General features: G+C 47.5%; 1 protein-coding gene across 1 annotated transcript in view; it reads right to left on the reverse strand.

Moving 5' to 3' along the window:
* Positions 1–14,778, reverse strand: part of SLC7A14 (solute carrier family 7 member 14) — a 71,280-nt gene extending 56,502 nt beyond the window's left edge. Inside the window, exon 1 of the mRNA XM_075548912.1 lies at positions 14,475–14,778. Within this exon, the coding sequence (XP_075405027.1) occupies positions 14,475–14,778 (304 nt within the window). The remainder of the gene's footprint in view (positions 1–14,474) is intronic.
* Between the last annotated feature and the right edge of the window lie 7,298 nt (positions 14,779–22,076).

Below are 22,076 nucleotides of genomic sequence, written 5' to 3' on the forward strand. Positions count from 1 at the left end.
TTACTGTAGTATGCCGATCTCTCACTTTTAGATATTTAATATCTAATATTAAATCACTAACCTAAGTGGTGCCGAGAGGCATTTTGTCAATGTACTTAACATCTAATATCAGTTAACTGTACATAGAGATTACCCTTGATTACGTAGCTGTACTTCATCCAATCAGTTGAAAGTATAGTGCAAACATGGCTTGGCTGGTGTCTGATTTGCTCAAGCTTCAGAAGGCGAATTCTAGATCAATCCAGGCTGATTTCTATAATGCAATGCAAAGCATGCCTCTTCTCTCCAAACTTTTACCAGTTTGGACACAAACCCACTTCTTCCACAGCACTCTCACTTCTCTGCTGGGTTCTAGAACTCGCAGACACCACTTATGATTACAGGGTTTATCAGAGAAGTGCCAGGGTATGATTTAAGATCAGGAAAGACTCAGGATACAGCTCTTCCATCAGGACAGTTTCTCAGCTGTGCCCAGAGACAGGCCTTTCCCTAACCCTTGGTCCCTTTTGTCTCTTGGACCAACCCTGTTTCTAACATGCTTGGGAAACACTCCACTCTGTCAATTAGCCTCCATTCTAAGATGCTCAGCTCTCTAGGTCTGTGGGTGAGTTGGTAAGGTTAATCCTGGCAAGCACCTGGAGACACCCTACTGTGTTGGTAAACCTCCTGTCTGAAGGTGCTCAGCTTTTCTGCTTCATAGACCAGGAAGCTCCGTGCTGCGCATGGCCTGTCTTCTGGTTCCCTGGTCTCTGCTGCTTCTTGTAAAACTCTTCCTCTCCTGGGACAGTCAAGTTTAAATGATGCATCCGGCCACAGTCTGTTTCTTGGGGTAAGGAGGTTCTTCATTTCCATAAGCCTAGTGGGATGGCAAAAGTGATTCACCAGTTCCTGCGTTAGGATCTCATACACCTGATTGGCATGGTCCCATCCCATCAGGGTGCCATGCGCCTTATTTATGAAAACATTAGCAGGCTTTGCAACCCTCTTGGTGAGCTCCAGCACCTTATTGGCACTGTCCCCTCCTGTCATTTGGTGAGGCTGCTGTTAAGAGCTATGGAGTTGGTCCTGACTCAGAAACCGATGTCCAGCAGAAAAGCGTCGGCTAGGGGGGCCAGATTAAGTACTTCACTGCGCTGCCCTTTAGGAGCTAAAACACGCTTCCTAAAGAAGAAACTCTGCCTCCATGCTCTAGCGTCAAATCCTTGCCTGACTTTCCAGCCTGCTGATTTGTCCGATAGATTTCAGCCTGCAGACTACAGCACCAGCTGGTCTGTGAGCATCTAGCCTGCTAGCCGGCCGTGTGAATTTTGGGTTTGCCAAGCCTCACAATCGTGGGAGCCAGCTTCTTAAAATGAATCCCTTCAGGTGGGTGTGTATGTTAGCTTCTGTGCAGCCACTTCCGGCTCCCCAGCCCCTGCCTGCCCTCCCCCCGCCCCTTCACACCCAGTTTGTTTCTGTTTCTCTAGAGAACACTGACTGGCACATTGTTTTCCCTAAGAGTCTCCCCTCAAGGGCCCTAAAGGACACCCTCTTCATGTCCGGGTATAAAAATTGTCCTTCCGTTGGTTCTCCTCCTACCTCTCCTTCTTCTTTATCTTATCCGCCATTGCTTCTTACTGCTCTGTCCAACCCGTGTGCAAGGCATCTCCCAGGGTTCTTCCACGAGCTCTTTCCTCCCCCGATCTCCTTGGCTTTGTTGACCCCCTTGCCAGGGGTCCTCTCATTTCCATAGGTAGATGTGGTTCCTTTGCACCAGCTTCTGTGCACTGGCAATGCAAGGGGTCGAAACGAGGTGGCCTGGTATGTACAGAGCTGCTAAGTGGCCTTGGCCAGCCAATGAGATGCTAGGCACCAGGTTCAGCTAGGCACCAGATGCTGCCTTCCACCAGGCTCCCCTACTGAGGGCTGGTGATTGGTATAACTCCTCTCCAGGCGTTTCCATCCGCACTCCCGTGTCAGGCCATTATCGCACGGTGGTCAGGAGGCATCGTGTCTTACCTGCCTCTGCACCTGCTGCGCCTCTTTCAGGGCATGGAGTGGAGGCTGTTGATGAAGGGATGGATCGATGAATCACATGTTAGCGACTAGTTCATCTCTGAGGCACTTCCTCATAGAGAACGCCTGTCTCTTCCCTCCAGATCCATTTCATGCCGCTCTTCAGCATGTACTGGGCACACGAGTCTCCTTTCAGTTCACAGCATGGCATTTTCCTCCTTACCACGGGCCTTTGCACATATGGTTCCTTCTCTTTTATCCACCACCCGGCTCTTCCGATGGCCGGTCCCTCTAATCGCTCTTGTCTCAGGTAAACATTGACTTGGTTACGGTGACATGTTTGTTTTCCTGCCAGCACGCGTCACAGTCGGTAGCCATTATATGTACGTATTTATGCTTATTTGGCTTTCGGGGCATAGCCTATCGGTGTATCTTGAAGCACGGCCTTTTGAAACAGGGTCCCCATAGACATAAAATCCCCTCTTCCTCTTGGAATTCTTCCTGGGCAAATGCCTTCAGAGCCAAAGCCTGCCGTGGCACCAGGTTCATCTGGAGAAAGGGTGAGTGCCAGGGAAGGATGCTGTCTCTTTCGCAGATCATGAACAGAAGGGGAGTCGGAATCGGAAGCAGAAGTATTTCTGCTCATTTGAATTCAGAAGGAACACAGGCTTGTTAGCTTGGAGATCATAGGGATAGTAGAGATGATGATCATAAGAAGGAAAATTACTAAGAGTTTATTATGGGCTGGTGGCTATCTAAATGTCTGATGTTCATAGCCTTAAGCCTCACAAGATAATTAAGATGTAGGCACAAAGATTATTTCCATTTACAGATGGTGAATCCAAGACCCGGACAGGTTATTAGGACTTTCCAAACTTTTTCCTCCATAGGAAATAATTCAAAAATGGTCATCTTTGGAGGGATATGGGAAGGAGGTGATGTGGATTGACGAGGCATCTGTGACTAGCCTGGTGACTCTACCACCTGCTCAGTGACCCCAAAGGGCTTTGGAATCCACACCTTGGCACCTCTGTAACTCTCAGTAGCCTCTTTGGGACGTTCGACATTAATGAAATCTCTTTTCACATAAGTATTACATGGCAGGGAAGGGCTTGAACCTAGTAAGTTCCGCCCCAGGTACACACTGAATCTGACGCTCTGATGTTAGCTGCTGTGTCCTGGGTAGTTGAGACACTGGACTTTGCTGTACGTCCTTTTCTTCTCTGGACTCTTTTTCATTCTAACTCGTGAAATAGACACTCGAATGGGGAGACAGGCATGGCTTGCCTAGGGCCCTGCCTCGCTGAGGGGCAGAGCTGAACACAGGCCTCCGGTTTGCTGACTTCTCATCGGGAGCTATTGGTTAATCAATTGGCTAATTGCAGTTTTCCCGAGTGTGAGTCCCAGGTCTATGCATGTCCACCTTTGCCTCGGAGTTCTCTGCTGTCTCTCTTGCCTCCACTGCTGCTGCCGTGCGGAGCCCAGTCCCTTCTCAGGGCCACTCTCTGGGCCCTTGGCCTGCATGTCCACTCTATAAGGCACTCACAAGGTGAAAAAGTTGCTCAGGTTTTCCTGGGTTTGCTGAGGGAACTCATTCTCTCAACCAGAAGTTTGAGAAACTTGCAAATCTGTGTTAAAGTGCACCCACCTTCTCTGAACTAGTAACTGACATCCTTCCTACGGGGCTGTCAATCTCACCCATATCTACCAGGGCGACATGCAGTTCAGGAGACTCTTCTCCTCACGGCTGACAGGTGACAGTCAGAGAGACACTTCCACGACCCGATTTACCTCGGGGTTGATCTAGGCAATGACTCTCATAATTAGTAAGATGGCTGGAGGTAAAGCTCTCCCCCAAATAAGGATGAAAATTGGCTTGATCTATTGTATTCTCTTGGGCAAGTCTTCTAATTTTGGGAGAGAACGTCTACACAAAGTGTCTTGGGGTCACAGGTCTTGGAGTTGGGCAGAATCAGACTTTGACTCGGCTTTTGCCTCATGGCCCTGGGCAAGCCAGCTCCAGTTTGTTATCTTTCAATGAGTATATAATAATGGCATCTACGAGGAGGGGTTTGTTGGGAGGATTATGCAAATAGTATTCAGCCAGTGCTAGGCACTTAGTAAGTCTTCATCCCCTTAGCCACTATGATTAGCCATGCAATGGGAACATCGATATTCCCCCTAGGAGGTGGTGGCCTTTGGAGCCCTGGTGGCTTAGTGGTAATGCGTTGGGTTGCCACTCACAAGGCCAGCAGTTTGAAACCACTCTATGGGAAAAAAGATGGACCTTCCTACTTCTGTCAACAGTCACAGTCTTGGGAACTCACAGGGGCAGTTCCACTCTGTCCCAAAGAGTCACTAGGAGTCGTCATTGACTGGAGGCCAAAAGTAAAAAAACAATGGGTGTGGTTAGGGTTGAATGCGGTGTGGATAATCACCTGGGCCTAATAACGAGACGGCATGGACTCGATGCCAGCGAGGGCTTGCGGTGGCTGTCGTTTGGAACAGTAATAGGAAGGATGACAGCCAACATGTACCAACTGCTACCAGTTTATATCGTATGCCTTTTATAAACATCAGGAGTTGCTATCATCATCATTCATATTTATATATAGACCTGAGCCCCCAGTACCTGTGAATGTGACCTGGTCTGGAAAGAAATAAGGTCTTTGAAGTTGTGAGGTCCTACTGGAGTAAGGTGGGCCCACCCCTAAAGAGAGAAGAGGAGACACAGAGAAGCCAAAGGATGCAGATGCTGTGCTATGGAAGACAGGGGTCAGCAGTATTATACTATACTATACTATACTATACTATACTATACTATACTATACTATACAAGAGATGCCTGAGGCTACTAGAAGCTGGAAAATTCAGGAAGGTTCTTCCTCCTAGAGTAAGGTGACTAGATTTTAACATTGGTAAAGCGGGACACCAGCGGGACACCATTGATAAAACTCATATCCTGGTGAAATAGCCACACGGCAGCTGAAAATCGTACACCCTAGCTTGTCGTGCATTCTTTAAAAAAATTGGGACTTTTAAAAATCGCCGTGGGACACGGGAAAAATTCTTAAAAATTGGAATTGTCCCGCCAAAAGCGGCATGTCTGGTCACTTTACCCTAGAGTGTTCAGTGGGCCCTGTTAACACCATGACTTAGGGAGTCTAGCCTTCTGGACTGACAGAGAGTCCATTTCTATTGTTAGGAGCCACCACATGGCGATATTTTGTTACAGAAGCCCCAGGAAACTGAAGCATTCTGTATTTGAACAAGGAATCCCGGTGTGGGGCAAAAGGTTACCATCTTCAGCTACTAACTGTGATTGGCAGTTCAAGTTTACCCAGCAGTGTCTTGGAAGAAAGGTCTGGCGAACTCCTTCCCAAACATTGGTCATTGGAAACCTTATACACGTTTCTACTCTGGCACACACGGGCCACCAGGAGTCAGCATTCTTTTACTGGCAACTGGTTGGTTGTGTTTGGGACCAGGATTTTGAGGAGAGGGGTGTATTTGTTTGTCTTGGCATTTCACCCCATCTTCTCAGCTTCCTTACTGCTCCCTCCCGCCCAGTTGCTGGTTGAGAGTAGTTCCAAAGGATGTGTAGGACAACAAATGAACCCATGTGGGTGCACTGAGTGACTCAGCATCTCGGAAAAGGGTTGCAAAAGATTCTACCCTCTTGTGATCACGCCTCATCTCATGCCTGGCTTTAGCTTGAGGAGGGAAAATGTTTTTGTTTTTTTAAAAAACAGAACAATGTCACATTGACTATGGCAACTCAGAAGGCTAAGCAGGAAACCTAGGGGGCACAAATTCAGGGCAGAGAGAGACTTTGGAGAAGGAACGGGGTTTAGGGAGGAAGTGCTGCTGTAACAGGCGTACTGCGAGTTGGAACTCCATGGACGACAGTGGAAATCCCCAATCCAGTTATGGGGCCGCACATGGATTAAGTCTCCCTTGGATGCCCTCTGACCACAGTCAGGGATGTGGCTAGCCTTACTGCCAACAGAGAGCATGTGAAGTGGAGTTTGACCAAATGTAACACCTTACCATTTGGTGTTCCTTTGGAACCATTTAAAATTTGTTCTGGTTTTTAAAGTGTTCTTTGCTTTGTTTTTGATCGAGGCTTGACTTGGCTTTTTGGTTCGGCCTTTGCTGTGTATGTTTTTCCGTATCGTAGGGCTAGGATAGATCAATCTTTAGAGACTGTTACTGGACTGATGGTTTCCCAGGGGCATGGCAGGGGAGGCTGGGGGAAAACGGGGAGCTAACAGTGAGTATGAGAAAGAAAAAAGTTCTGAAATGGATTGTGCTGATGATTGCAAACTCTTTAAAAAATATGATTGAACTATCAAATTGTATGATAGGTGAATTATATCGCAATGAAACTACTAAAATATACTGCAAGTGGGTGGCTTTAGCAAACGGATTTGTTAAAAGTTCAAATGCAGGGTATCAGTTTGTGGGAAGACTTTCTCTCTCCGTTGGCTCTGGGGAAAGGTCTTTGTCACCTCAGGAGCTGCAGATCAGACATTCCTTTGGAGATCTCCATGTATGTCAGTGTCAATCTTCTCCTGGGTCTAGGAGTTCTCGGCACAGGGACTCTGGGCCCCAGAGACACGTTCCACTTTCAGCTCGTCTTTCTTGGTGGTAGGCAGGCCTCTCTCCTCCCTGCTGACCTCTCATCCTTTTATCGCTTGCAAAATAAAAGGCATAGCTAGGAGTCAAAGGGCATTCATGGAGGTCTAGACAAAGACATGTACATGCAAATATATATAGGAGGATGGGGAAATAGATCTATGTGTCTATATTTATAGGTCAAGTATTAAGGTGGCGGAAGGACCTTGGGCCTCTACTCAAACACTCCCTCAATGCATGAATACCTTCTTTTATTAAATTGGAACTCTATGATGCTCACTCTCCCGACACAACGGCTGGAGCCAAAGTGGGTGAACAAGTAAATGTGGTGAAGAAAGCTGATGGCAGACCAGCTATCAAAAGAGATAGTGACTGGGGTCTTAAAGGCTTGAAGATAAACAAGCGGCCATCTAGCTCAGAAGCAACAAAGTCCACATGGAAGAACACACCAGCCTGTGTGATCGAGTGGTCCCAAAGGGATCAGTTACCAGGCATCAAAGAACAAAAAATCATATCATTGACTGCACACCTCCATGATAGGATCGCTGAAGACAAATGGGTGCATAAGCAAATGTGGTGAAGAAAGCCGATGGTGCCCGGCTATCAAAAGAGATAGTGTCTGGGGTCTTAAAGGCTTGAAGGTGAACAAGCGGCCATCTAGCTCAGAAGCAAATAAGCCCACATGGAAGAAGCACACGGGCCAGTGCGATCACGAGGTGCCCAAGGGACCAGATATAAGGCATCATGCAAAAAAAAAAAGATATAAGTGTGTGTATGTATGTGTATATATGTGTATATGTATATATGTATGTGTATATATGTATGCATATATCATATTAAATAAAGGGGGAAGTGCAGAGTGGAGACCCAAGGCCCAAGTGTTGGCCAATGGAGATCCCCTCATAGAGGGGTTTAGGAGAGGAGATGGGTTAATTAGGGTGTGAGGTATTATCGATGAAGAACACAGCTTTCCCCCAGATCCTGGATGCTTCCTCCCCCCAACTACCATGATCCGAATTCTACCTTGCAGGGCTGGATAGGACAGAGGCTGTACACTGGTACATATGAGGGTTGGAGGTACAGGGAATCCAGGGTGGATGATACCTTCAGGACCAAGGGTGTGAGGGACGATGCTGGGAGAGTGGAGGGTGAGTGGGTTGGAAAGGGGGAACTGATTACAAGGATCCACATGTGACCTCTTCCCTGGGAGAGGGACAGCAGAGAAGGGGGGAAGGGAGACTCCGGATAGGGCAAGATATGACAAAATAACGAGGTATAAATTACCAAGGGCATATGAGGGAGGGGGAAATGGGGAGGGAGGGGGGGGGAAAGAGGACCTGATGCAAGGGGCTTAAGTGGAGAGCAAATGCCTTGAGAATGATTGGGGCAGGGAATGTATGGATGTGCTTTATACAATTGATGTATGTATATGTATGGATTGTGGTAAGAGTTGTTTGAGTCCCTAATAAAATGTAAAAGAAGAAAAGAGAAAAAATGATTAGGGCAAAAAATGTACAGATGTGCTTTATACAATTGATGTATGTATATGTATGAACTGTGAAAAGAATTGTATCAGCCCCAATAAATTGTTAAAAAAAATTAAAAAAAAAAGGCATAGCGCAAGCAAGGGTGTTACGTAAATAAGGGAAGGACTTTAGGCCATAGCTTGTCATAAGGTTGTGACTGAAGATACTACTGACCCTAATCCCACCTCCTTCACACAAAGAGTAGAATTTATATCCCCAAACCAAACACAAACCACTGCCTTCAAGGGGATTCTGGCTCAGAGGGATCCAATAGGACTGAATAGAACTGCCCCATGGGGTCTCCAAAGCTACACACAGGATTTCCAAGGCTGAAAAAAAAATACCGACTTGGTGTGTGTTCTGCTCTGTATAGTCTCAACGAGAACAAAAATAAAATAGATGTAAAAACAAACAAACACACAAAGCAAAAGGAACTCATTAGAAGATTTAAATAGATTGAGAATTTGGGCAATCTTGCCCCAGTCAAGAAAACTGAACCCCAGATGGAAGCTAGAAAGCAGGTCCTCTGCCTGAGCTTCACCGAGGTCTCCAGACCCAGCCAGGGACGGGGCTTGGACCGTTTGTTTGTGGGAAAGGACTTGTGAGTGACAGACTGCTCCCCTTGTGCCTCCCCAGCGCTTCTGTCCCCCCAGGGTTGGCCTGACAGTAGGTCAGTGATGCTAAAGAGCAAAGCGTCTGCAGGAAGCACACATTCGAAGCCTCCCATGCGCAATCAAAAGCCAAGAGTGCTGAGAAAAAGCACTGCTCAGCAGGATGGCCCTGTATTGCCTTTTAGACCCTCTTGTTGATTGCAATTTATGAATACACATCTAATGAGACTGATTTGGGGCTTCAGTGATCTCAGAGGTGGCTGGCTAAGATGAGAGAGCATGAGTCTTGGCCTCCAACTGTCTGAAGATGTGCATTCTGGCTCCACTTTTAATTCTCTCTGTGCCTCTAGAAGTTGCTTTAATCTCTGTCTCTCTGGCTCCTCACCCATCAGAAAGGACTGAAGTCACCCTCTTCCTCCAGTGGGCGGGGAGGGCCCCCGAGAGGCTCTGCCTGGGGTCCTGCTGGAGCAGGCTGGTTCTGTGGCGGCTTCCTTGGTTAGGGTTTTCCCGTGTTTCTTTCTACTCTCACTTTCGGTCATCAGGATCGGGCGGGAAACTACATGGCTCTGATGACATTGCTCCCACATCATTCTCATGGACGACCTGTCCTCTCGTCCCGAAAGCCTTTTGCCCTGTCATCTCCTGTATGCCCAGGTCAAATCTTTTCTGCTTCAAGCTTTGTTCTGACCTCCACGCTCAGGGCCGAAATCCTCATCGTCCCTTGCCGGGTCTGGACACCGCGTGTGACCTATGTCCGCGTTCTCCTCCGTAATAGATTAATTATGGTGCCTATTGTGTAGGCTGTGGCCAGGACTAAATGAGATCCTATGCTAAAGCATGTAGCATCTGTTTGGTACCTACTCGGTGCTCAGTGAACGGCAGCGGCCGCTGCTGCCATGACTGCTCTCACCAACATGCTGCCTTTGACACAGGCACGCTATCGGATTTGATGTCTTCCTTCTTCAGTAAGCAACGAGTCCTTTAAAGTTATGTATGTTGGGTCTTGTCCCAGGATTGGCACGTGTGGAGGGCACACAATACATTTTTATTGAGCCACAAACAGTAAAACTCCCAAAAGAGAAACAAAGCAGGATAGAAAATTGGCAAGACTGCACCCTGTCAAAGGTGGAAAACCTGTGAGACCCAGAAAAAAGAAGGCAGTCCTGTTGGCTTCCTGCTCCTCACCAGTTTCACGGTACAATTAGATGGTTGCCAACCATTTCTTATGAAATGTAAAAAAAGAAAAAAGAAAGAAAGAAAATAATCACTGGTTCATGTACCAGGCAGAGGACTAATGTGTATGCTTACTGCCACCCCTAAACACAGCGGTTCTCAACCTGTGGGTCGCGACCCCTTTGGGGGGCTGTCAAATGATCCTTTCACAGGGTCGCTGATTCATAACAGTAGCAAAATTATAGTTATAAAGTAGCAACAAAAATAATTTTATAGTGTTGGGGTCACCACCACATGAGGAATTCTATGAGAGGGTCGCGGCATTAGGAAGGTTGAGAACCACTGACTTAACAAAACTATTTGAGATTTGGGGTTGAAGAATTACTATATAAAAAAAGTAGTATATGAGTAAGAGTCATTCATCGTACCAAACCTGTGGTCCTTCCCTCATTCAGGTTCCCAGGGCAGGTGGTGTACACTGGCCAGCTGCTGGTCCTAAGGCTTTGTTTGTCCCCAGATGAGTAAAAAAGTCACTGAAACCCATCCTTCCCTGGTCCCTCCATCTCAACAAAGCTGCATGTGAGCACCCAGGAAGAAGAACTGTTTTCCCATATTGGTGTATACAAAGCGGTTTCTAAGGTTTGGCAGGGGCACAAGGTCCGGCTGTGACCGATTGCATAATGAAAAAGAAGGTGTGACTTGTCAGGAGCAGGGGCAAAGCTGGCCGTGCAGCTTTTTCCTGTGAGAAGCCTCTCTCCATCTGAGATGGGGTGCTGGGCTGTTAGGGTATTGGGAGGAAGGGGTAGGAGGGCGTGGGGAAGTTTTTGTGACTTGTCAAATTGTAGAGAAAGTGGTTCTCTCTTCTGAGTCATATGTGTCTCACCAGCTGGTTTGCATGACTTTGGAGGATGCCAAAAGACCAAGAAAATCTCTCAAAATTCCGCTGGCCAGGTAGTTCCTATCTTAATGCGTGCTGGCTCTTCTTGCAGGCCAGGGGCAGCAGAAGGTCGATGCTAATTCTTTTCACACAGCAGTGATCAACTGTGGCTGTCTGTTGGAATCCCCTGGGAAATTAAAAGCAAAACAAGCAAACAAACAAAATTTGTCCCCTGGCTCCACCCTTGTCCAATTGTGTTAGAATCTATGAAGGTGGGACCTGGACAGCAAGACCTTTTCAAAAGAAATACACAGACATTAAAAGAAAAGAAAAGGCATGCCACAAATGGGAAGAAGAGATTTGAAAAACACCACAGGGGCTTGTATGCAGGATTTATAAAGAGCTCTTAACATTTTGATAGTATGGACACACAAAAAAATCCAATTCTTAAAATGGGCAAAATATCTGAACAGAGACTGCGAATACAAGATAAATGCATAAGAAGATAAGCAACATTGTTCGTGATTAGAAAAACACAAATTAAAACCACACTGAGCTCTAACTGTGTTCCTTTAGGAATGGAAAACAAACAAAACAGTGACAACAAATGCCGAACCACAACCCAAAGCAAACCCATTGCTGCCACGTGGAGTCCCACTCAGAGATCCGAACTCTGTAAAACAGACACGAAGGGCCTCACACGGGCTCCGAGGTTGTAAATCTTTAGGGAGGGAGACAAGGAACAGAGGACTGAACGTAACATGTGAGCCTCCATATTTAGCTGCTGAAAATGAAAGATGCTATAGCCACGTGGGAAACGTTTATCGTAAAGGGACGACACACTGAGTGCGAAAAGCCAGTCACAAAAGGAAAAGGAGTGTGTGGCCTCACTTACAGAAAGACGAGAAAAGACAAGTGTATCCAGAACAAAGCCGATCAGTCATTCCCAGGGGTGAGAGGAGGAGAAATGGGGAAGGGGTCCTACAGTGCAGGAAATAGTATGTTGACTAAGGGTAGGATTGCATTGCCTAATATTGTAATTTCTGTCAATAAGCTGAACACCTGAACTGGTTAAAGTTGTATGATAAGTACATTTGCAATGATTGAAAAAGGTTAGTAGCTGAGGCTGCTTAGATACAACCAAAAACCTCATGGGATTTGGTTTCTTGGTTTGGAGGTTTCAGGTCATAGCTTAACACGCATTCCAGTTAATTTGCCTAATAATATGTTTAGTGCCTCTGTTCTCCTTCCTAGTTTGTTGCGTAGTGTCTTACAAACAAACAGCCATCTAGGACACACCAACTTCTATTTGCCTTCAACCACAGACCAAGAAGGAGAGTCAGGAATAGGCGGGTATGGAATGACACCTAATTGCCTCCACGAGCAGCTGTCTCTTTTGCCATAAGACCAAAAGAATTGGATGGTGCCCGGGCTACCATTTCAAAACATTTCGATTAAAGATTACATAGAAACCTCTTGACCCAAAGGAGGGAAATATCGAGCAGAATTCCCAATTCCGATGTTCTCCAGACTTCCTGGATCACTGGAGGGAGAGGCCTGGATGAAGAAACGACCTCCAATAGCCCAACTGGCGCAGCTTCCTTTGGTCCTGGTCCTGGTGGGGTCTCCAGGCAGATTCTAGCAGATTCCTGTGTGGAGGAGAGTCAGCCCCAAGGTGTTGAGAATTGTCAAGGATGTGACCCCAAGGGGGGACATGGGGTCCACAATTCAGGTAAAAGCATAGTGGGGCACTCTTCTGGCTCAGGGGTGGAGCATTTGTCAATCCCCCTGGAGGAAATACTCCTACTGTAGCCAGTTGCAAGTAAACGATATGCACCTTCAGGGCTTTGGGCAGCTGGTGTGAGCTGATTCCGCCACAAAACTGGTTGAACTGTTCTTCGACCCTCCATCGGAGCAGCAGAAAAATCTAGATGATCTAATGGCCATGACACTGTGGTCATGGAGGTGGGACTCACAAATTTATCAGGAACAGTTCTGGGCCTTGTTCTGATTTTGAGATGTAACACAGACCTGTGGGTGATCCATTCATAGACTCACCGTGGTCTAGGAAACACAGTATAATGAGACGGGGCAAGAGGACACTGTGCAGTCTGCATCAAGGAGCAAGACCCTTAGGCATCTGCCCTACGGCCTCTGTGGGCGCCTTGGGTGATATGCATGCTTTGGTCCTACCTCTCCTATTCTGTTCTCTACGAGGAGAACATGTTTAGATTTACAAATGTTTGGTGAGCAAGAATCCGGCACTTCCCCCCAAGAAATTTCTTTGTCAAATACATTTGGAAATGGATGCAATCAGGTTAATAGAATTTCAAGTACCTAAGAAACTCACCCATGTGAATAATTTATTTTTATCTATAAGGAAAAAAAACCCCTTCTGTTCTGCAGGCACCTCAATTATTAGGCTATTTATGAATATGAGAAGACAACTTCAGGAAAAAAATAAAACCCACACACAGTGGTAAAACCAACCAGATGAGCCATGGCAGGAGATCAAGAAACTCAACCTGGAAATTCTGTCCTCATCAAATGAAAATGATGGTAAATATGCACCGAAGGGAAGTTCGTTGTGCACACCTGGTGTGTGCACCCACATGAATGAAGATGGTTTCATCTGCCTGTACTACATCAATGGATTCTTTCTTGTGATGGAATGCTTTAGCACCAGGATTCCCAAGGTGTTAGGCGGCCCCCTCCTGACACATTTGAGAAGATCAAGACCTTCATGGGTAGTAAGTGGGCTGACCCACACGGACTGCCATCAGAAGTCCCAGCAAAGCCTCACCGTAGGACACAGGCATCCAACAAGCAAACAAACCACACCGAGAGACACAGTGTTTTCTTTCTCTCTCAAATGGTCCAGTGTTCTATTCTCAGGAGATGCGGCGAATAACAACCCCAAGAAGGCAAGCCAACTTCCTCTACTGCTTTGGTGAACAAGAAAGAGTATGAGGAAATAGGAGAGCCACTACACAATTTATGACATACAATTTCTGATAGCTCATTTAAAAAATAGTTTATGACTCTTTCTCAAGGATAGAGAAGTAGCTCATTGAGCTAGCTCGGTGGAATATCAATCTGTTGAAGTGCTTGTGGCAGATGGTGACTCGTGATTCTCAGAATGGTCTTAAATCTCCTAGCCCGGCTCCCTCCTGCTTGGGGCTTACACTGCCAGCTTGAGGCTTGTCAAATCCCAATCATAGCAGATGTGTTGATTTGTCTGTTTGTTACTCTGCTGATTCTTTGTTTATTATTTATATCCTAGCGTCATCTACCCCTTGCACCCCACCCTCACCTGCATCCCCAACCCCCAAGAGTCTGAGCCATCTTCCAATGAAAGGAAGAGCGATAATAAAAACAGCACTATTAGAATATGGGTGGAGATGAGAAGATGGCAGAAGTAGGGGCACCAGAATATTACGTATATGAAAAAGTCAAAGAAAGGGGAAAGCTACTGTAACTGGGACAAAATTTAGCCTGAGATCCTTGGCAGCCAACACAACAAGGGAGCTGGCTGAGCCAGTCCTCTGTGACTCCACGTATTTCACCAGTAGCGACTCCAGAAGGGTAGGATGACCAGTAACGTGCCATTCGAGCACGCTTTCCTCGGGCCTTGCCCTGCCCCGAGTCACCTACCTGATAAGATGGATGCAACCGCTGCAATGATGAAGGACACGATGACCCCGGGGCCTGCCATTTCCTTGGCCACCAGTCCAGATACCACGTACATACCCGTGCCCACGCAGCTGCCAACACCAAGAGAGATGAGGTCCACGGTGGTGAGCACCTGGGCTAGCTTGGTGCCCTGTGCCGTGGTGGTCCCGGTTCCCTCCAGCATGGACTCCACTGGTTTGGTGCGCAGAATCCTGGAGTGCAGAGCATACCAGGCAGCCCCCCACTGCACCCGCCGGGGGTCCAGGGAAGTGAGGAAGCCACTCATCTTGAGTGATAGGGTGGTGTTGAAGGTCAGCTGAAGGAAGCGCTCTGTAGAAGTCTTAGTAGGTAGGTCTGGAATTCATCTAATGAACAGGGTTCTCTCTCTTAGGAAAGGTCCAGAGGGACCCACCGCAGCCTTGTCCTGGGCATGAACGCCTGCAGGTGAAACACAAGAAAGGAGAGGATGAGACTAAGTGGGAAACAAATCATGATCGGGCGGTCATACACCCAAACTAAACTTGCTGCCGTTGAGTCAGTGCGGATTCATAGTGACCCTATAGGACAGGGTAGAATTGCCCCTGCGGAGTTCCCAGACTGTCACTCTCTAACCAAACAAAGCACTCACTGCCATCGAGTCAATTCAGACAGGGGCAGTTCTACCTTGCCCTGTAGGGGCGCCACGAGTCATGAAATTCTTTACAGAAGCAGAAAGCCCTGTCTGTCTCCCAAGGAGTAGCTAGTGGCTTTGAACTGCTGACCTTGCAGTTGGCAGTCCAATGTGTCACCAATACGCCACCACAGCTAAGAGACTGAACTGGTAGAGGTCTATCTTATGTGTTTGTAACATGAGAAGGATATATTTTTAAAGTACTGTACAGCTGAATATTCCAAGTAGTGCTGATACGCTCAGGACATTTCTATGAAGCATTGCCCATGAAATCTAGTAATGTTATTAATTAATAGTGCTTAGCCCTTAATCTGACACTTGTCTGCCTCCAAAGGCTTTGGAAACATTAATGAGAGGACTCTGGTGAAATGTGGCAGGTTGGTTCAGAGGGGCTGGGTGGCAGTCCCACGGGCTGCCCTTCCTCCCCGATTTGACAGTGTCACCTTGGGCTGTGTTTTGATTCTTGACTCTGCTGAGTGGCACCACGGATGGATAGTGCCCCGGTACCTGCCAGAGCCACTCACAAGCCAATAGTGTCTGCCTTTATTTCCTATTCATATCTGTGAGAAAAATGGGCCACATGCAGGGATGAATGAACTTACAGACTTAATGGACTTCTATACCTAATTCTAATCAGACTAGCATACATTGATCATGCATTAGGTACCACGAATCATGGTCAACGAGGGAATGCCTGGCCTCATGGAGCTTTCATTCAGAACTGGAGCTGATAAAGCATCAAATCACTGAGTGAGAGAGGTGGTTTTTCTGTCCCCTGTAAAGTTTGTATTTTATTATTTTTCTTATTTCAAAAGCACAGCATGCCAAAAACAAAACAAGAAACAAACAGACCATATAAACAGTAAATAAAAATGCGAATAAGCAAAATCCTCACCACCGACTGGGAATCCATCGACACCACACTTGATTTTAGCCCACGTCCTCACAATCCCTCAAGACCTTAACCAAAGTGTTCATTCTTACATGTGACCCATTTTCTAAAAAATGGGTAACATCAGGATAAATGAAGAAAAGGTGGAAGTTGTCAAGGATTTTTATCTCGCTTGGATCCACAATCAGTGCTCGTGGAAGCAGCAGTCAAGAGCTGAAAAGAGACATTGCATAAAGTCCATCTGCTGCACAAGACCTCTTTAGAGCCCTGAAAAGCAAGGACGTTGCTTTGAAAACTAAGGTGCGCCTTTCCTTTGCGCATGTGCATGTGAGAGTGGGACAGTGAATAAGGAAGACGGAAGAAGAACCACGCATCTGAATTGTGGTGCTGGAGAAGAATATTGAAGATGCCATGGACCGCCGGGAGGATAAACCAATCTGTCTTGGAAGAAGTATGGCCAGCGTGCTCCTTGGAGAAAAGGATGGAGAGACTTTGTCTTACATACTTTGGACATGCGGTGAGGAGAGATTAGTCCTCGGAGAAGGACATCATGCTCAGGAAAGTGGAGGGATACAGATTCACACGTTGGCTGTAACAATGAGCTCAGACTTAGGAACGATGGTGAGGCTGGCACAGGCCTGGGTAGTGTTTCATTCTGTGGTGCATAGGGTTGCTATGGGTTACAGCTGACTAGATGGTACCTACCACCACCACCACCACCACCAAGTGATCCATAATTAAAGCCTGATGTATATATTTTAGATCCTTTTCTATAGATCCAAAGGGGTTTCAAAAAGTTTGTGGAAAAGTCCCTTAACTTTCAAGACCATTTTCCCACAATATTTTTGGGAAGCGTCAGCCTATGTCCGGATTCCCCAGCACGCGTAGTGTGAGAGCCAGTACTTGGTGGGACTGCCTCCCCTTTGCTAGTTCCAGTGGAAAACGCTGAGTCTTCCTTTCCACACACTGGGGCTTTTTCGGATTGTCCTGTATTTAAAGATGGGATTATACCTTGGATTCGGATCTGAAACTTCTTCATTTTGCTGAAGAATATATTTGAATCTTTTAAATGTATCTCATTAAACTATGCTATCTATGGTACGCACTGACGACATTTAAAATAACTCAGTAGCCACTGTATCTTGTGGCTTCAGGCCGTAGCACAACATTAGCTTGTGGCTTTCGATTGAGTTCAGTTGTTGGTTCATCACTGCATCATTCAAGAAAACGTGCACACCCTCGTCTCTGGGCCAGGCCAGCCTGCGGCAGGGGGTGCTGCAGGGACTGAATGTCCAGGTCCCTGCTGGCACTGGGCTGACACTCGGGGAGGAAAGCCAAACCAACAGGTCAGCAAATGAAGCCAAATCACCCAAGAGAGGGACAAGGGGAAGAAAAAGCGGGCGAGGTCCATGTGGCTTCTCCAGCTCAGGGCACTAGAGTAATTCCATGTGTCTTGTCAACTGCAAAGTCTTCCAGGGTGTGGCAGAGAGAAAAGTGTGTCCCGCCTCCAAGGAGGAAATACCAGATTTCCCAGAATCCTCAGGAGAAAGCCATGCCCACACAGAGACCTCATTGGCTATGATCTAATTGACAAGCTAGACTCCACCCCTACACTCTTAATCCTCAAATTGACAAACCATTAGCTATCTGCCACACCCACCACGCCCCGGATTGCAGTTAAGTGAGTCCCTGAACGGAGGTCCAAGGTAAGAGAGAGGTGTGGCCTTGCAGCCGAGGGAGGCAAAGAAACTTCGAGATTCCGCAGCTGGCCAGTGCCTGCACATCAGCCTACACACCACAGCTGGAGGCTGTCCTGGGATCAGGGAGGAGCTCACAGGCCACTCGCTGTTAGAAACGACAGAGCGTGGTAGAGGTCTGTGTGGGTAGGCTTCCTGTCGTGTGTGTGTGTGTGTGTGTGTGTGTGTGTGTGTGTGTGTGTGTGTGTGTGAAAGGGTTTTCTGGGTCTCAGAGTCCCTGGGTCAACACGTCTCTATCCTGGCCACACATGGGGATGACCTGGGAGCTTTCGAGAACACTGATGACCGGAGTCCACCTCTGCAGTTCTGATCTCATTGGTCGGGGGCTTGGCCTGGACACAGGGATGTAGGAAAACTCCCTGGGCGATCCTAGTGCACAGCGGAACAGCCAAGGACTGCCCTATGCCCCAAGCGAAAGGAAGACTCCAAGTGGAGAGGGGTGTGAGCTGAGAACGCAGCCAGCACCATGAGCCTCCTCAACAAGCTCAACAATGCGATGACCCCGGAGGAACTGCAGAGGGAGATGGGAAGTTCCGCGCGCAAGGTCTCTGTCGCTGCTCGCGGCGTCTGACCACACCCGGGCGCTCATCAATGGTCGCTACAGCAGGAAGCTTCTGGGCAGGTGAAGGCCTTGAACATGCACCACTGGAACAGGGTGCTGGGGCACATGAAGGAGACGCGGACCGAGGTCCCCAAGAGTGAGCAGGGTGAGAAGAAGCCCAAGCCATCCACAGGGACCGCCAACAAGGACCGCTGAATCTCCAAGACGTTCCTGCCAGGGGACGGGACCCCACTCATCCCCAGGAAGCGGGGCCACAGCACCACCCTGGGAAGCCCTACCCCGTGGATCCAGAAGACAAAGATATTCAGTGTTTTTGTAAAAAAAATAAAAGTCAGTGCTAGATGTGGAAAACCAGATATCACCATTTTTCACAGGGGCCTCCGAAGCTGACAGGTGGGTTGGTTCTGGGGCAGGTGGGTGGGTTCCGGGGCAGGTGGGTGGGTTCCGGGGCAGGTGGGTAGGTTCCGGGGCAGGTGGGTGGTTTCCTTGACAGCTCTTTTTTGCAGGTCAGGACTCTGGATGCTGCACTGCCTGGAGACTCACGTCTGGGATTCATGCCTTGGTCCGGCCTTGACCAGAAACGGTCTGTCACCAGGACGGGACATCTGAACCAAGCTCCTTAGGGAAGTAGCAGCTTCCACCTACCCTCCTGATTCCTGGTGATTTGAGATCACGGTGAAGACTTAGAGACTCTTCTAGAACAAACGTTCCAGTGACAAGAATGCCTTCCTGGCTCTATTCCCCTGGCGCAGTTCCTGGGAATGCTGCACACAGGGGCTTGGGGCATTTCCTTTCTTGGTTGGAAAGTTACTGGGACAGAACAAAACATGCAACAGAAGACCTGCTTCTAAATGACTATTGACAGTATCCATATTCATCACCCCCAGATTATGCTAATCAGGATGGTTTTGGAAGCTCGCTGCTGTTGTGTTTCCAAGATGAACAGTAAGAGTGTGTTGTGCTTTCTCTAGCACGTTCATTCATGTTTCGCCAAATGCTTCACAGCTATGACCGAGGCAGGCTTACCGAGCCTCTGGGAGTGGAGCATCCTCATGATGGTGTTTGCTGGCGCGCTTGAGGGTTCAGCGGGCTTCAAGTGCAATGAGGGTAAGAGCAGGCATGTTTAAAGATGAGCTAATAATGGTTGAGGAATTTCATTTGAATAGGTAGGCTTAGCAAATGAGGTTAGAGCCTGCTTTCGGAGGTGAAAGCAAAGGCCCAAACTGTACACAACCCACACCGGTTCCTGTCTAATTTTGCAAATACATGAGGGGATTACTGAAATCCTTTTGTGACCTTCACCATGGACAGCTGTGCTGGCAGACAGCTGGTTGGCAGCTAGGAAGGTAGTAAAATTATTCTAATCAATGCCCCTGCCCCAACAGTCTGTGTGTGTGTGTGTGTGGGGGGGAGTTTACAGTTAAAGTCGTCTGATTTGATAGCCCTGTCTGAGACTCCAGGATAAGAGTGCTCCCTCGGAGGCCCTCCACACCTCTGTGTCCCTGTCCTGCACCAACCCTCCTCTCCACTAGCCCCACTGCTTCGCAGACTCTAGGAGGGGCTCTTGACCAAGAACACAACTCAAGGGCCAAACTCCTGGGTTCAAATCCTGGCTCTACCCCTCGCTAGCTATGTGACTTTGGAGGATACCTCTCGATGCCTCCGTTTTGCCTTCTGTAAAACACGGTAGCAAGGGAAGCTACACAGGCTTGTTGTGAGGATTGAAGGGTTGATACCAATGAGCATTTAGCACCATGCCTGGCATACCGTGAGTGCTATTAGCACTCTGCTCTGGCCATGGCCAGGTCTTTGTCCCCTACCGATGATATCTCCCATCACCACCTCGACCTTCCTGGGCACCTCTCAGGGAGCCCCCGGGGGCTGCTCCCAGTCTATAGCAATGAGATGCCTCTGCCACAACCCTGCTGGGCTTCTTACTGATGAATATTGTGTACCGTGGTACTCTCCCTCCCTTGTATTTGTGCTTCTGTTCTCTCGTGCAGAGAACGGCTTTCTTCTTTCTGGTGTTTCCTGTTCTGAAGGGGCCTCCAGCACATTGATTCTCTTACACCCCGACTTCCCTCCTCAAGATGCAAACACAATGTGAATGGCTAGCATGATGGATTAATGAAGTCAACGCCCTGCACCTGAAAACACAAAGCCCTCCTGTCCTTTACATTCATGACTTACTATGGCTCACGCAGGCAGTCATTTATGGCCATTTCTCTCCTGAGGTCCTTGCTTTTGCTTCTTTTTGATTCCTTCTAAGCTTACCAGGATGGCAGCATGTTTGCACCCCATCTACATGTGCCCCACCTCGGTTACTAGGTTTTCTACTGGGTGGCCAGCTACAAGTCAGATAGAGCGTCCGCTCATCCAGAGATCGCTTGACAATGTTCCCTTGTCGTGAGCTTGGCTTACTGTGGCTATACAGATCACAGCTAATCTGTCTACAGCATACATCTTCACTTTTGAGAGTAACTAATTTGGAAGGTAATCTCTCTGGAGTCTTATCCTCCCTAGACTAAACACCTTCAATTTCTTCAGTGATCAGCAGTGTCTCACATGTTACAGCTTCCAGATCAGTCACATTCTGATTGTATGTACCTCCTGGACAGCCTGCAGCTCATCATGGCTGATGTGTGTTTTTTTTTACCATGACAGAGTGGTAGAACAGTCAGGCCCTTTGTATGTGTGTGCGTGTGTGTGTATCCTTAATCATACATTACTGTTTCTGGACAAATTCACGAAGACACACATTTGTCTATGAAACCTGGGTTGCCGATTTAGGGATCGTTAATCTTTCCACTGATGTCATTGCAAAGTGTTTGGTTGACCAAATTTACTTCCAACTATTTTTCGATCACCTACCCTATTACATCAAGAGTGCTAGCACATTTGTATTGTATCTTAGATACAATTAGATTTATTTTGCCTAATACGTCTTTAAAAGGGAGTTGGGATCTATGACAACTATCAAGAAAATAGGTTGTAATGATTGAGCTTTCTTTTCAAAATTAGCTATTTCCTTTTCTGCTTGGAAAAAGCGATTGCGTGTTATCAATCAGCCTCAAATTTCGGTTTCTCACAATAGTAACGTTTGTCTCTGGCTGTGGCACCTTTCCAGGCTGTGGGTTTGCCCTGGGTCTTCTTCCTCCCTCTGGACTGTCAGTCTGTCTGCTCTGCTTGCCTCCTCTCTTTGGGATTGAGGTTGAAGAAGCGGTCTTTCTCTGACATAAGCTTTTCTCTGGGCATAGTCCAAGAACAAGGGAGTACAGAAATTTGAAATAACTCTTGAGCATCTATTGAAACTGGTAGCTCCCTCTACTTTACACTGGCTCTAGTAAGTCACGTAACCAAGGTCAAAGGCGTGGATGTGCACTCCTCCCACAGGAGGTAGGGAGGTCACCTGGCATAGGAGGTCACTTGGCATATGTCACCTGGTGGTAGGCATGCTCTTCTTACAAAGGAGAATGTAGGTAGCTGTGATGATAACGTAATTGATCTTAGTGAATCCCTACTATGAAGCAAAACAGCGGTGCTTTCCTTTTGAGGTTGCTTTCGCTTGAATGAGCACAAGTGTGTACACCTGAGGTGTAAGCTTAAAGAGACTTTGATGAATCAATTCTTGCGCTCCTACAATTACTTCCTGAAAGCCATATGTACCGTTCTATTGCAACCCCGATATTGATCCAGAATTCAT

This window comes from Tenrec ecaudatus, chromosome 4 (genome assembly GCF_050624435.1).
Source record: "Tenrec ecaudatus isolate mTenEca1 chromosome 4, mTenEca1.hap1, whole genome shotgun sequence".
In the NCBI taxonomy this organism is placed as follows: Eukaryota; Metazoa; Chordata; class Mammalia; order Afrosoricida; family Tenrecidae; genus Tenrec; species Tenrec ecaudatus.